This window comes from Phyllostomus discolor, chromosome 4 (genome assembly GCF_004126475.2).
Source record: "Phyllostomus discolor isolate MPI-MPIP mPhyDis1 chromosome 4, mPhyDis1.pri.v3, whole genome shotgun sequence".
Lineage (NCBI taxonomy): Eukaryota > Metazoa > Chordata > Mammalia > Chiroptera > Phyllostomidae > Phyllostomus > Phyllostomus discolor.
In genome coordinates, this window is record NC_040906.2 from 157193358 (window position 1) to 157210207 (window position 16850).

A 16850-nucleotide genomic window follows, 5' to 3' on the forward strand; every position below is an offset into this window, starting at 1 on the left:
TCTCAGCAGATAAGACAAAGAACAGAAAGGAAGTGGTTGCATCAAACCAAGGCTGAGGGCTTGCAGGCGTGACCGAAGGACCAAGGAAGGAAGACTGTGAGGGTGCTGGTAGGGCGGATGAAGTGAGGCCCCGAAGGGTATATAGTTCAGGGGGACAGGGAATGAAGTGAGACCCTGGGAGGACGCTGCACTTGGAGAAAAGGAAGGAAAAGGTCATGATGATGTCCCTCACAGAGCTGGAGGGACAGATGGTGACAGTCAAAGAGCTTTCAGATGCTCCTTTAATCGGTTCTATTGTAGTTAATTTTCAAGAATTTTTAATTCTTGAAAAGTCACTTAATCAAATCAGACTTACTTAAAATTTATAAGGTCTTCACACTGTTCACAGGGTAAAATTCAAACTTCTTATACCAAGATTCTCTGAGTTCTTAATCTACCGATCGATCTATCAACTAACTGGCACTTAGCATGTGCTGTCTTACATTATTTTTAACCTTTGTGTATATTCTGTATTCTCAGAAAAGTAAGAGTTCTTTAAGATCAAGGACTACTCCTTTTTATTTTTCAAATTCCTAAGAAATTCTAGCATAAAACTCCCTAGCATTTAGTACACAACTATTATTTACTGGTTGATGAAAGAATAATTAATATGGTCTGGATTAAATTAAAAGAGCTTTTCAAAGCATTATGCTAAGTGAAATAAGCCAGGTGGTGAAAGAGAAATACCATATGATCTCACCTATAAGTGAAACCTAATCAACAAAACAAACAAGCAAGCAAAATAGAACCAGAGACACTGAAATAAAGAACAAACTGACAGTGACCAGAGGGGAGGTGAAAGGGGATAACTGGGAAAAAGGGGAGAGGGTCATCAAGGAATATGTATAAAGGACCCATGAACAAGGTCAAAGGAAGGTAGGATAGAGGGTGGGAGGCGGGGATCGGGGGGCAAGGGGAATGGTGGAGAGAAAATTAAGACGACTGTACTTGAACAACAATAAAAAAATAAAACAAAAATAAAACAACAACAAAAACAAAATGATCAGTGGAATTCATGCTTCTACCTCCCTTTCTGGTCCAGGTCAGTTCCTAGCATAGGTGTTCAATTAATTACAGGTTGAGAGCCAATCAAGAACTAAATAAAAGACTCAACAAAAATGTGTATTTTATATCTGCATGTACTATTACTAAATATTTATAGGACTTATATAACAACTGTAATTGTACAACTGTACTTTAACTGAATGGAAACCAATGGAAGGTTTCACATTTATGAAAAGAGCGTATAGGTTGTAATTATTTTCACTGCAGTTAATACCAACCACTCTGTGGGAAAATAAACCGACTTTTACTGTGAATAGCTTAGAAAAACGCAAATCCAAACATGTTAATAACCTCAACTAGGCTGTAAAGCAAAGACTACCACATAAAATAAGTTCCTACAATATCAATAATTGAAAATGTTGAATGGGGCTGTTAACAGTAGAATGAGTGACCAGAGAGGAAATAAAGGCAGGGGCCCTGACCACTGCAATCTAACAAAGAACTTAAAACAGGAGGCTAAAAGTTAAAGCTCATTTGCTAACCCAGCAATCCTGAGCCCGGTTTGTTAAGGCTGTCAGGTATTCCAAAAACACAAGTAAACTATGATAGTGTGGGGTGGGGCAGGATGGGGGATTTGGGGGAGCCCTTGGAAGTCTGTGTGCGTCACCTCCACTGGCTGGAAAAAGGAAAAACTCGAGACTATATATTCATCCCAAGGCCTGGAGGGGAGAAGGGGAAGGGTCTATAGTGCTCAAAGAAGAACCCATAAAACAACTCTGGTTAACTGCCTGCCCCTGGTCACGTATGCAAAATGAACAAATTGAGTCTGGAGCAAGATAAGGATTTGGGCTAACAGACCCCCATGCAAACCTTCATTTGGGTAGTCACGTTTCTCCCGGAAAGCTGGCACCACATTTACGCATCAATCATTGTGTAACTTCCTCACCCCCACTCCATCAACTATATTAGTCCTCACAACAAAGGACTTGCTCTCTTGCCACACAGGGGACCCTTAGCCAGCGGGCCTCTGGCCACTGTCACTTTTGCTTTCCTATTAGAACTTAGCATTAATAAACTTTGCTTGCACACTAATAGGCTCACTGACCTATAATTCTTGACTGCGTTGGCAACAAGAACCGAGGTCCTTCTGTGACACAACTATTTATGATGGGGACCAAACAAACGAATTGCATTTTAAAGTTCTAATCACACTATCATATGAGTAGTTGATGTTTATGCTGAAGAGATTAAATTTTTACTGTAAAACTTACACTCGTTTACTATGGGATCATAAACATTAAGTTGGAAATATTATGGACCATACACAAGAAAATTTAGTTCCCAAGTACCTGAATAATATTGTTATCTGGCTATTTCAACAAGATATTCTTACCATTTACGTCAGCTTTAATGTAAGGCTTTTATGTAGCATTTTTTACACTTATTTTTCATTAAAAATAATTCTTCTGTCTTTAGGAGTGAATTGTACTATACCTTCGATTCACATTCTTACTCTTCCAGAATTTCATAGTAGCAGGCACCCAATAATATGATTCAATTTAAAAGAACTCCTTTCATAGAAAAACATCCAGAACATTTCAAGTTTTTAAATATGATGTGATGGATCTGTACAATTATACTAATAAATGAAAAATACCTCAAGAAATTGAACAAGTGCTTTTTTAGGGTCCTCTGGGATGGGTAAATATTCAACTTGAGCCTTTGAGAAGATACTCTTTATTTCCGAGAGCTTGAACAGCAACCTGGTCAGTTCGGCCAACTGTTCCATGTACTCTTTTTCTTTTAAAATAAAATAACAATATTCATGTAATGTTTATTATATCAACTTGTATTTTATATATAGACATATGAATGAGAGAGCAGGAAATGTAGCATTCTTCATTTATGACGTGCTTTCTTTTAAAATTCAAATTTCCACATAATTACAAACTTTGAATTAAGTTTCTCTCACCAAGGAAAGATTCTATTTAAAAACAAGCATGTACTTGTTAGAACAACACTGCTCCAGACACTATTCCTGGTTACTCCTGTAAAGCTAACTGATGTACTAACATATCAAAGGAGCATTGTCCAGTCTGGCCAGTGTGCAGTTTGGGAATGGCCATAAGGAGCTGCTTGTGGAAAAGGCGTGCCCTGTAGGCACCCAGACTGTATGAGGATATTAAAAAATACATGTATCACTAGGTAACTAATAGGAAGGCAAAAGAAAGGCAAAATATCTAATAAAATGGGAGAGAATTATTCATATTGGGTATTTTTCTTTTCTGGTTTTCACAGTGTGATATCTGGTTATTTACTTCATATTTCCACTTTTTTTGTGATCAGTTTCTTCAAGGTAAAAAGATGGTTGTCATTTGAGAGCAAGTTTTTTTTTCTGGCTTTGAAGGAAACAAGTTCTTTTATCTTTAAATGAGAGGAATTTATCATTATAGAAACAGGAAAACATCAAGAAAAAGAAATAGACTACAAAAGGAAATGAATTCCTGTGTATATTTATAGCTAATTACAAATATATTTTTTTATCTTTTCTTTTAATTTATGTAACAAAAGGGAAATTTTAAATATATTTAGCTATTTAAAAAGCAAAACACCCATGATACTTACCAACTGTCTGTTCAGGATTTATTTCAATTAATAAATCATCAGGTAAATTGAGGTTTTTTATATACATTTGCAAAATGCAACGAATCCATGATCTTATAGTTAAGGCTTGAAAAGATACACAGCCTGAATAAGAAAGTGCTTCACATAACATGCTGTAAAAATAAGTCGATAGATATTAAGAACAAAAATAAAATCCAACAAGTTCCCTGAGTATAGATATTTAGAAATAAATAAAGAAAAAAATTCTGACATTCCCCACTTTTTGGTCTTCCTTATTTTATAGACAAACACAACTAATGCAGACATGCAATGCTGAAAATGAACACTACAGAGACACACTATAAGGATATTTTAGCTAAATACAGGATGGAACAAAAGTAGGTTTACATTTGTTCATATGGAAAATAATACCGTAATTAAATGAATAATAACAAACTGTTTCACATACTCACAACTGTACACCTACTGTTGCCCCACCTTGTACTCTTGTTTTTATTTGTAGTGTTCTAACTTTTAATTTTCTTTTTTCTGCCAATGGCATATGTGTCAGGTTTATGCCAAGGGAAAGATGTAAGGAAGAATAAGGTTAATGGGGAGAAAGAAAGGAAGGGGCTTATAACTAGCTCAGTGCGATAACAATGAAGGAAATGCAAAGTAGACTCAAAAACAGCAGCCTTCAGAGTAAATAAACAGAGAAGCGTTCATGACCACAGACATAAAAAAAAAAGTTAAAAACAAGACGTGTTTCTGTGTGGGTGTACTGATCAATCCTGTCCCTTCTTTCTTGCCTCCCTACCACACAGGCAGTCGTTACTATAGAATTCCAAAATAAGATCTGACAGAAATTTAAAAAATATACATATATATTTCTATAAAGCTCAAGGCCTGGCTAACTGGATTTCTAATCAATGTATAAGTAGGTATAGAAAGAATGAGAGTGAGCTTAAGCTAACTATAAACTGTTATGTAAAGTCAAACATTTTAAAAATACATGTAAATCATAATTCTAGAAACAGTGCTTTAAAATACTTTGAATACAAGTTGTCATAAAAAGAATATACAATATAGAAAAACTCAGGTTGGTCATTTATTATCTACCTATATAACCTTCCCCCCAATATTTAACATCTATCTTTGCATTTCAGTTTTTTCAACTTTTACCAATATGCTAATTTTATTTCAAAACTAAAATAATTTCAGCAAAAGTATTTAAAAAATAAATGTTTGTTGTTATTACAGAATTCTCGAGATACAAGGATCCTAAAAGTAATCCAACTGAAGCTGAACTTCCTTGCTTTGCAACTGAAAGCCAATGAGAAATGGCCTCATGACTGATGAACTTCCTCATGAGAACACCTCAGCACTGACTGCACTGGCCTCTTAGGTGGCTGTATTTATTCTTTTCACTCATCTTAATATTCTTATTCAATCCTTCCTGATAATGCTATTTCTATTTTAACTTTATTTATTGTACCTTTTCCCCCACTGTGGTTCCTGAGATCTCCCAGGTAATGTGGCAGGCTGTGCTTATAGATAAGGAAACCGTTAGGGGTGGTAAGTGTCAGGTTAATGACTGCCCAAGTTGAGAGTCCAATACGTGAAAATCTAGCTGTCAAAATAAAGCTATTCATTAAATCTAAAACTTTAATAACACACCAGTGTATTATACATTCAGCACTATTAATGTATAATTTCTTTCACAATGGTGAGTGTAGAAAGGTCATTTCAGGACGGCGATAAGGCAGTTCTACAAAAACAGTTTTAAAAAAGGGCTTAAGCAGAAATATTTTTTTAAAATAGCAGGCCATGAAACTTAAGTTGGTCTTCCTACTACTGCTGTCAAAATGCTGATAAATCTAAAAGCTAGAAACTGCCAAAATGAGAATGTATGTAGTAAACATCAGTTTCTATTTGTAAAAATTTTTCCTTTCCTAGTATACTGATCTACCATGGTTTATATTAATGTGCACACCTGAAATAAAATCACTTACCTATTTTGGAGAAGATGACTTAAATACCTTGCTACGACTTGGGGACAGGTGATGTCATCCCACCCAAAAAGCTGTATCATGGTTTCCGCTGGCCGCGGCTGAAGCTCTGATGGGGCTGTGCTGGGCATGTCCACTGCTAGCAAAGTAAAATCTAGATTTACAAGGAGAAAAACTTATGATGAAAAACTGTTAAAAACTTTTTCCACTCCCAAAATTATATCAATAGTGATTGATATAATTACATAAGTTTTCAATGGTAAAAAACTTAGGGTGAAAAATTGTTACAAACTTCCTCCTTCCAAAATTGTATCAATAGTGATTAAAAAATGAGCCCTACATAATAAAATGTCACATTTAGAAACAGAGAAAAACTAAAGCTAAACTAAATTCATGTTAAAGCAACTGCTGTGCAACCATGGAGATCTCCAAGGACCGGCCCAGGACCAGCCCAGGACAATTTCTCTCAGCAGTACTGATAGGCATCTCTGTCAGCTCCCTCAAACTGCAAATTCCAAACCTGATGTTTCTAATGCAACTTCCTCCCTCACAAGCCCATTCTAAAAACTATTTCTGGCGTCTGCTCTCCTCCAATCAGGCTAATTTACTTGCCACCTGCCACAGAGGAAGAGTTCACCCTTATTTTAGATGCTGTACATTCTCTTCTTTTAAACCATGGTCTCTATGACACTCCACTTCCTTCAGAACCCACTAAGCCTAGGAATGAGAATCCCTTAGTTAGCCATGTTAAACAAATATACTTTGTTTTGTGATTTCCTGGGAATTCCTCAACTTAATTTGTACTATATTAATGTTTGTCAATAAATTCCTTACTGCCTCCATGCAGCTCTCTCAAATGATGGCTGTTTATTCTCCCACATCTCTCATACAACTTTTCCTACAGACAGGGTGAGTTTAATCCTTGGTTCACATTGCTGCTTCTAGACCATTCTCCTTCCTTCTTCCAAAACCCTCTGGACTTGGTTCTTATGTCATCAGATCATACAATCCACTCACTTTCCTTGTTCCATTCATCTACTGCTTCCTAGTTCATCCACTCACATTCCCCAAAGATTGTAGCTCACTCACATACTCTGTCAGCATTCGTCATAAGCCTTGATGAGTTTTCTCCCAATATCCTGGCCTTTGACTTTCTTGAAATCTTGTCCTCTAACGAATCTATCTTCCACTCTACTTCAACTCTTCACTCCTACAGTGATGCCAAGACCTTGGCATTAACAGTAAGTACGCTCTTTCCGTAATTTCAACTTTGAAGACCGCTTTCTGCCACCAATAGCTTTCCAACTGTCCTCTTACAGGTCTCCAACTCCAACAATTCTTTGATTTCACCAGAACCTACAATTTTCCTACAAAATTCGTCCTGCCCCTCACTGCCTTTGTGCTTTCTTTTCCCTTTGTAGGCTGCTTGATTGCATGGCCCTCCATTACACTCATTTGTGTTTAACACCAACTCCCTTGCTTTTCACTTGACTGGTTGTACTTGTCTGGGAAAAAACACCATCTGTTTAATTCCAACACTTGCTTTTCTCCCTAAATGTACCCACACCAGTGCAAACGGCTGGTGAGCAACCATGGTGACTAATCTCACTGTAAATTTATGACTACAAACTTTAAGTGGCCCTTAGAGCTGGCTCGCATTCCTACATTTCTCCAGTCCATTCAGTTTTTTTCTCCTGGAAGATAACTGCAAACCTTCTCTACTCTCTGTCATCAGCCAGCACCTCCTCCCCATCCTCACTTCCAACAAATACCCTTAGTTACTACTTCACAGAGAACTGAGTAACTTTAGGAGAGAACTGCCACAAACTCCCACCCCATCTACCCAGCTGCCTCCACCAGGGCCCATTTACTCTGCCTTCTTTCCCGTTATTACCAATGACCTAAGGCCAAGGACTCTATGGGGTCCTGTTTCTCCTGGGCACTGAAAAACATGTGACACTGTCGCATCATCAATTTTCCCTCACTCCAGAACATTCCTGTCAGAATTACAAATATGCTGAAATTTCTCCCACGTTATTAAAAAATCTCTTTGACTCCACTCCCCCTCGAGCTATTATCCCCATTTTTCTCCATTTATCCCCATTTTCCCCATTCACAAACAGTGCTACTCAAACAGATTTATCCATATATGCAGTCTGCAATTCCTCTTCTCATGTTTTCTCTCGCATGCTCCTCAGCCCGGCCTTTGCCTCTACCATTACACCAAAACCACTCTTCAAGATCACCAGTGACCTCCTTCTTGTTAAATCCAATGGCCGATTCTCAGGTGTCATCTCAATTGACCCATTAACAGCATCTGCGCTGTTGCTGACTTCTTCTTCCTTGAAATGCTGTCATGTGATTTCCAGGGCCCCACACTTCCTTGGTGTTCTCTTACCTCACCAGCATGCCTTTTGTAGTTTCCTTTCTTGGTTACTCTTTACGCTACAAATCTGGACATGGGCTATCCTATGGCCTTGTCCTCAATCTCCTCTTTTCACCAATATTTTCTCCATTGGTGATCTCATCCAGTTCAGAGTTTTAAAGACTATTTATATCCATTAATAGTTTTCAGTAGTGTCCAATATCAAAGTCCTAGTCTTCTTTCACAAAATCTTCTCCTGCCACAATCTTCCTCATCTCAGCAAACAGGAAGCTCTCTTTTTATCTAGTTAGCTTACCATTTCACACCCACTTCGAAAATTCTGTCAGCTCTACCTTGGGACTTGGAAATCTGACCACTTCTCACCGCCTCCGCTGCTAGCCCCCCAGCCCAAGCTGCTCATCTCTGTAGTGCTGCAGTCACTCCCTAACTGGCCTCCCTGCTGCTCCCCTAGCCTTCCTACAGTCTGCTCTCAGCCAAGCAGCCAGAGGGATCCTATCACTCATCTCCTCATAACTTTTCAACAGCTTCCAGTCTCAGAGTAGAAGTGAGAGACTTTACAACTGTGCACAAGGCAGAGCACAAACCAGCTTCCGTTAACTCCCAATCACATCTCTGACTACTCTCTCTCTTTCATATGCTACACAGCTTTTATGGCTTCCCTACACTGCCTCAGTCACAGTGGACACGCTCCTGTCTGAGGACTTCTGCATAGCATGGGTCTCTATCCTCCACTAGGTTCACTAAGATGGTACTGACTCGGCCTTCCTGACTACTCTTTAAAATTCCAACCTGCCTCTGGCCTTCCACAACCCTCCCCTCTACTATAGTTTTATTTTTCTCAACAGCACATATACCACATAATAATTTATACATTACTTATGTATTTATTGTTCTCTGACCCCTACTAGACTATAAGCTCTATGAGAACATGTAGCTTACACATGAGCAAAAAAGTTATAGTCCTTTTTTCTTCCTGGTCATAAAAGTGGGCAGTCATTGACTGTTTCTTCAATGCAGAAAAATTTTCTCTCCTAACCTATCTTAATATTAAAACATACTCCAAACCTGCAAAACATTTCGTTTCTATTTACATACCACTTCCTTTCAGTACCTAGGACAGCACCTAAGACTAACCATGTGAGAGCACTTTTGTTCACTGGGATGATGAATGGAAGAAAGATGAGTCATAGCCACTACTAATGACTGCTTTGATCATGCTGATTGAATATCAATATTTGTTTTCATAGACATTACAGTAGTTGAAAAACAGTTGCCCGGTCACAATTTTTCTATCATTGTTGATGTTTTAATTGTGGAAGTGCTACCAGAATTCAGGACCCTTGTAGCATTCAGTCACTTATGTGGTGCATTTAGCTCAGCTGTCCTTATTCACGCAGGGTGAAAAATACCTTGGTTTAGGTCTTAGAATTTTTAAAGCATTGCAATACATTAAATACCGTCATATAAATTGCATTTAAAGACCTGTAGTCACCATATTGATCTCTGTCTATTCTAGTACTTGTTAACATATTTTGGGCAAAATGTCTCTTGAAAAAGATAAGAACCTCTTCTCAGAAAACTGCATATATGCACATATATTCAAATACTTGCTTGCAATGTCATGTGAATCAGAGTCCCTTAATGCCTTAATGCCTAGCGTAATGTCATTACGCTAATAATCAAACTAAGTAAAAATTACAACCTAAATAGAACTTAGTAGAATTCAGAACAGTGACATTCTATATATTCGATGTCACTCTGATTTCACCTGCTTGGTGTTAAAGTGAAATTACTGCTATATTCTTTTGCTCTTTATACAAGTTACTTCATCTGATACCGAGATATCTACACATACAATCTGAAAATAAACAAGTTGCACTAGAAGAAATCAAATGGTACTTTACTATTCAAATCTTACATGCATAAGAAAAGTTTATGTACATTCAATATTTTTAAGATTGAAAATTATCTTTTATTTTTAGCAATCATTTAACTTTTATCTTTATTAAGAGAAAACTAACAGACAAGCCAGAGGATCCTAATTTAAAAATATGTAATTCTGTTCACCTTTCTAGTTGTCAAAATATTTATTATACTGTGATAAAATAAGAGTTTGTTACCAACCAACAGAAGAAAAAACTGACAGAGCTTGAAAAATGAGAAACTAATTAGCAAATTACAAAGCTGACCGGCAGCGGCATCCGCAAGTTGCGAGAAAGGCACCGTGGGTGACATCCTCTGGCTCTTCAAAAATGAAAAGAAATATCTCCAAAGTGCACTGGCAACTGCAGCAAGGTGGCGCTCTTTAGCCGATAATGAAGACTGCACAACTAGGTCCACGTTTTCCATTTCAAGTTCCTGACGCAATTGTTGATGCATATTCCTAAAAAGAAGTAAAAACATAGCTAATACACAACAAATGCTAACAAAAATCTTCTTTAAATACATTTTTGGCTTTTAACATTTATACCACATGAAAACTGAAGGACCATTTTATATAATTAAAGCCTTTATGCTAAGACATTATGTATTCCTGGTTATTTGATGGATGAAGGATGGCATATTAAGCACCATAAAGTTAATGTTAATTACTAATGTCAACCATTAATTATGTGCTTTTTAATATGTCAGATCTAAATGAGAAACAGGCAGCTTCAGAACGAAGGTCTGCATTTTGCAGCTCACTATGACAAGTGCTTTTACTTACAATCTAGACGTGGAAACAATTTTTTAAACCATTTTCTCTTTAGGATATGGATGTACCAAGAGGAAAGTAAGTGTATCTGGCTTATGTCTGGTATTTTAAATTAAAACATTTTCCTTGTTTAGAAAATACACAGGCCTTGTACTAGTACACAAAACTGTGACAGAAACAATTTTAGCTCCTTGGTCCAAAAAAGAGTCACAGTCATTTCCACAAAGCACACAACAGCAAACAAAAAGTTATTCTCCATAAAATACTAAACATGAATTCAATAGTCTCAAATCTTGATTCATCATTTGCTCACTTTTTTGTTTGCTTATTCCAGTTGAAAATTTAGACATGTCTACCTTTACAGGAATATGAGAAGGAAATGCTAAGAGATTTCATAGTGGTCTGGCACAGAAGGCATTTATGCAACACGCCCAGCAATTAATACTATATGATTATCTAAAAGTAAATGTACAACCATGATATTATCCCTGTTTCTGTTTATAATGCTGCCATATTAACTGAGAGTACATACAAATGCATAGATACCATCCTTAGATTTTCTGTCTACAATTAAAGTGAAAGCAGTGAAAAATAACCGATAGAGCTACAGAAGACTTCCTGATTGTAGTAGTATTCCATTCCACTTTGAGAAAAGAAAGAAATAGGACATTAATTCCAACATTCCTGATGTTTTAAGTCAGTTTATCTAGGGGAAGTGGACATGTGAAATAACTATACAAAACGTAGAACTAACTAGTATGTGTACCTAAAGCAATTCCATTAAAAAATCAAACTGGTTGCAAGACCACATCTTAGACTTTTCACGTAACTACACATACGTAAATATAAGAGTCAATTATATAACATTTGGACTCTCTGACCCTTTACTCTGAAATTCTTGAATAATATTTAAAATTACTTCAAGTACTGAAAAAGTGTGTACAAAAGCCTGGGGAAAGAATATAATAGCAAGCAGTTCTCATAGAAGCTAACCAAATATCTGCTGTGTTCTCTGTGTAAGCCTGAGATGCTTTCTACTTGAACTAGTAGCTAGAGAACTATTTCAGGTCCTTTAGCTTTGAGTAAGATGGATATAAAACCACTAAAATCCATTTGGCAACTAACTCAACTGTGTACATCGACATAGCAAGGTTCATGAGTACATTTCAACACACCAGAATCCAAGTAAAATAATACCACCATTTGCACAACCCATTTATAGCTTTTTCAAAGTGCTGTCTTCGAAGGATAATAAATAACAATAACATATTGTACTTGGATAAGATGGGTTTTGCCTACTGTTTGTAAATAAATATGCTTTTCTTTAGTATCTAAATCCTAATCCCTAGGAAGGGCTATCATTTCTGTTTACCTTCTATGTGCTACAAATTCTTTTAAGTAAAAAATCAGAACAATTCTATGAGATAGGTATCATTAATCCTTTTTATAGATGATAAAGCTGATAGCAAGAAAGTAAAATAATATACCTAAAGGGCATATAGCTAAGAAGGGCTGGCCCTGAAATCTGAACGTAAATCTGACTCTGAAGCCTATGCTTTTCCCTTACACACTAAAACACACACTCTTATGCACTATAACATCTGTGCGTGTGCTCAGACACACACTTTAAACACTGATTCTTCTGTCCATACTTGGGTTGAAGCAGTTCCACCAAGCTGAAGGAAAGAAAGTAGAAAAGCCATATGTAGCTTTGCTCCTGTGAAGAACCAGGAGCAAAACCAGAATTCTGTATTAGAAAAAACTGTAGGTAGAGATACCAAGAAAAATGCATTCAGGGCAATATTTAAAAAGTCAAAGAAAGCCAAACCATTTTTGACCTCTCCAGAACAAAATGTTTTAGGTACCAGGGATCTGATTCAGAGCTCTGAAAAAAGCAAACCCCTAGGGAGAAAGTTAATGCTAGCAATTATACTCTCCAAGGTAAAAGCGAACACAGCAAAAACAATTTCCTATTAAGTATAAGACCCTGACCCCAAAAGACTTGTTTTGGAAATGTGCAGTCCACTTAGTATTTTGGTTCAAAAAGAAGCTATATATCCTGGGAATGTGGAAAGTACTTTCTGCTCAATGGCTTGTATGTTCAAAGCACTATCATTCTGAATAAGAATGATAATCTGTTATCGTAACACAAAACAAAGTTGTTTAAGATTTTATAATAATTTCTATAAACATGAAGATATCAGAGAGAGGCAAATGCAGGAAATGACAAGGATTTATTGTAATGTGGGTCTGACAGAAGAATCAAATTTCTGCACTATACGCAAAATAGTTAGCAATACCCATGCAGTCATAGGCAGTTTTTTAAATCACATATCCTGCGTCAAAACACTAACTACACATAGACTACAGAAGAAGAAATTTATTGTATTAGATGTGACTGTATACCTACTGAAGGTACACTGACAAAAATGAAAATATTGAGAGAAGCTCTGTCACTAGTGGTAACATTATAAAAGAAAACACAAAACACATGAAAGTTTATAAAGAATCCAACAGTTCTAGATGTCATGGCTATTTTACAAACCATTTTCTACATTCTTCTACAAACAGTAGAAATATATAAAAGTAAGAATTTATATATATATGTACAAATATAAAAGCACAAAAGGTAAAATGTGATTTCAGATCAAAAATAAGAAAGAGTCATAGATGGAGAGCAGATGACAGGTAGTCGGGGGTGGGGAGGTTAGGGAGTGGGAAGACTGAGCGAAAAGGAAAAAGGACTCATGGACATGGACAACAGTGTGGTGATTGCTGGTGGGAGGGAGTCTAAGTGGAGAAAATGGTAATGGAAAAAAAATACAACGAAGATTAAACCCACCCCTTCCCCTCAAAAAACAACAGAAAGAAATGTCATAAGTAATGTAGAATCTCCCAATACTTGGCAAATGTTCTGAATAAAGACAAATTTAATGCAGATTAAAACCATTTTGGAAATATACACATTGGAAATATACATGCATAACTAGTCCACTTACATTCTAGAAGATGCAATATAGCATAGTAAAAAATAAAATTTTCTGAATGTCATTATTCAAATTGCAGCTCACATGCTAGAAACAAAAGCAACATTAAGCATTTACTGGTATTTACCATGTGCCAAACACCATGCTAAGTGTTTTATAAGCATTATTTCTCACCCTATGAAGTATGTACAATTATTATTATTCAAGTTTATAAAGGAGGAAATTGAAGCAAAAGAAGTAAAATGTTGGGTAACACAGCTATCTGGTTATTAGTAAAGGTCTTGGAGCTGTGTGACCTTAAAAGACAGAAAGTAACCTCCCAGCAGTTTGTGTGTGGTAAGTCAAGGAGAGGAAATCATTTGCTATGCCCATCACAGATGTATCGTTAAGACTGTAAGAAATAACATCCTTGAAAGTGTTTAGAAACCTACCATTAGACCATGAACACCCAAACCTGCCGTGCATACGTGATGATCCAGGTCATCAAATGCTTCTGTTTTAGTCCTGCTATCCTGCCCTCTTCGGCTTCCTCCCTAAGTTCCTGATTCCTCCATCTGACTGCTATTTTGCCTCTCTCCAATATTTGTTTTACTGTTTTACCTCCCCACTCCTTCCAGGGATTTCACACATTTTGCTTCTCCATTTCACCCCCTACCTCTCTACGCCTACACAGACACACAAATGCATGGAGGCATCTACCACATGAGTGGCACTAAAACCTCTACCTGCCGGCTGCAACCTGCCAGCCGGTCTCTGAGGCATGTTTCTCCCTAACTGCTTGGGCAGGCTTCTGGAAACACTGGATTAGTATATCTGGGCTTTACTTCTTTTTTTATCCTCACCTGAGAACATTTTTTTCATTGCTTTTAGAGAAAGAGAAAAAGGGGGTGTGGAGAGAGAGAGACAGTGATGTGAGAAAGAAACATCAATTGGACGCCTCCTGTATGCTCCCCAACCTGGGATTGGGGATTGAACCCACAACCTGGGTATGTGTCCTGGCGGGAATCAAACTCGCAACCTTTTGGTGTACATGACAATGCTCCAACTATCTGAGCCACCTGACCATGACTTACTTCTAATCTTTGTCTGCTCTTGTTTCTCCTGTCACTAACAATGATGGAACAAGGTATGGTACCCTATACATCACTTTCCTGGTAGTCACGGTTGTCTATGCTTCTGTGCTTCTGATATATTATGGTTCGAAAATTTAAAGAACAGTTGTTTATCAATGGATCGTTTACCCCACAGAAAAAGCATAACACAATAAATGTGACTGATAAGAGCTAAGAGAAAGTACAGCAATGACAACAATTAGTAACTGAATTCCTTTTTTAGTGCCACTTTAAACCTGGCAACTTTCTTCAAATTGATATTAGTGAAAAACATAATGGGAAGGTCTAAGCTAAAAAGTTGTTCTAAACCACTATCGGTAATTATTTCAAGTATCTGATTGATCTAACTAATATAAAATTGGATGGGAATCCAGATAGTCCATGACCATTTTTAGTCTCAGCTAAACTCACTAAAAAAACCTTACATACTTTGAACTCTATGGTAATTCTCATTCACATTTGTAAAACATGGCTATAATCTGCTTTACTGCCCAGAAAGAATATAACAACCAAAGTAATGACATTACTACAAAAAATACACAAAGATTTAAAGCTGGAAGTTACCCTAAAAATCATCCAAGTCAATCCTGTTTTCAAAAAATGAGAAAAATACAGCCTCTGGTATTAAGAGACTTCTGCAAGGCTTCACGATGAGATAATGGTGGCTTGAGTCCCGACTCCCAGTTTCGTGCATACCCAAGTTACCAGGAAAAGGTGGTGAGTGGAAACCTGACCAGCAAGGGGCAACCTGGACATAGCCTGCAACGCCTCCCTGTACTAGATGCCTCAGTGCACCTGTGCTGTGTGGGAGAAGGAGGGAATGGGTGGGGGATGACTGAGTGGATACGTGAGTGAGATCAAGGCAAGAAATTCATTGGCCGTTTTGATCATCAAAGACTGCGACAAATAAAGAGCACAGCACTAGCAATGATGCTTTCAGGCATACATAATGCACCATCAAAGAATGTAAGGGTCCCGAAGGTGTAAGGAAAAGTATTCAAATGAACACTCGTCTAAGAAACAGAAGACTAGCTTGGGACACTGGGAAACCCCTGAGACTTGTTTTTCATGTGTTAAATGGGAATAACCCACCATGGAGCTGCTAAAAGAATCAAATCATGTCATTTAGGTAAAAACAATTTATAGACTATAAGGCAAGATCATATGCATTTCAGTCTCATTGTCACTGCTCCTAAATCCTGATACCCAGGTTCATAGGTGCAGTAGGGCATTACAGGCTTTGGAGACAGGCACACACAGGTACAAATCCTACTCTGTTACCTACTGGTTGCAGGGCCATTTCCTTATCTGTCACAAGAATTGTTAATAAAGGACATTCAATAAATGGAACAATTATTATTGTTGGCCAAAGAATCTAAGATTGTTTGTTAAGAACAGATGTGCCAGCCCTGTTCTATATCACTGACCTTTATAATTAGTTTAATCCTGTAAGTAACTATTATTATCCCTACCTTCTAGACAAGGGGTCTAAGTAAAAGAGGATAAATAATTTGACTGGTTCACACTGTTAGTACGCAGCACCACCAGAATTTAAACCCAAGCAGTCAAATCTAGCTACCATGCAACAATGCTACTGCTCTCTCAAATACCATGTTACTACTTAAATAAATAATGCATGTTTTAAATGTTACATTGCTGTATCTACGCATTCCTATGCTAAGATCCTCATGAAGGTAATTACAAAGTAGTATGACATCCAATCCCAGGTGGCAGGCCAGATACGCACACATTAAAACTGAACACTTCTGGGGAGTGTAGACTATTCTAAGGGATTCCAAAGGTCAATGACATGATCATTTAAAAATTTCCTGTGGTCTACAATTAAATTAACTTGCAAGACTGAAGAAAGAGAATACACCAGGAATCCAATGTTAAGCCCAGCAAACCAAGCATGCTTGTAGCAAAACTGCCTTATGGTTTTAGAGAATCCCAGTGAAGCACTTAAAATTAGGCTGCTTGCCCCTATCCCCCAAAATATGGCATAGTATGAAA

At 37.3% G+C, this 16850-nt stretch overlaps 1 protein-coding gene across 3 annotated transcripts in view; it reads right to left on the reverse strand.

Moving 5' to 3' along the window:
• The window catches only part of MMS22L (MMS22 like, DNA repair protein), a 120560-nt gene that overhangs the window by 26613 nt on the left and 77097 nt on the right, over window positions 1-16850 (reverse strand). For all 3 annotated transcript variants that reach the window (XM_028510228.2, XM_036024499.1, XM_036024500.1), the window contains 4 exons: window positions 10233-10426; window positions 5661-5811; window positions 3670-3821; window positions 2702-2844 (listed from right to left, as the gene is read on the reverse strand). In XM_028510228.2, coding sequence (XP_028366029.1) covers window positions 2702-2844; window positions 3670-3821; window positions 5661-5811; window positions 10233-10426 — 640 coding nt within the window. The remainder of the gene's footprint in view (window positions 1-2701; window positions 2845-3669; window positions 3822-5660; window positions 5812-10232; window positions 10427-16850) is intronic.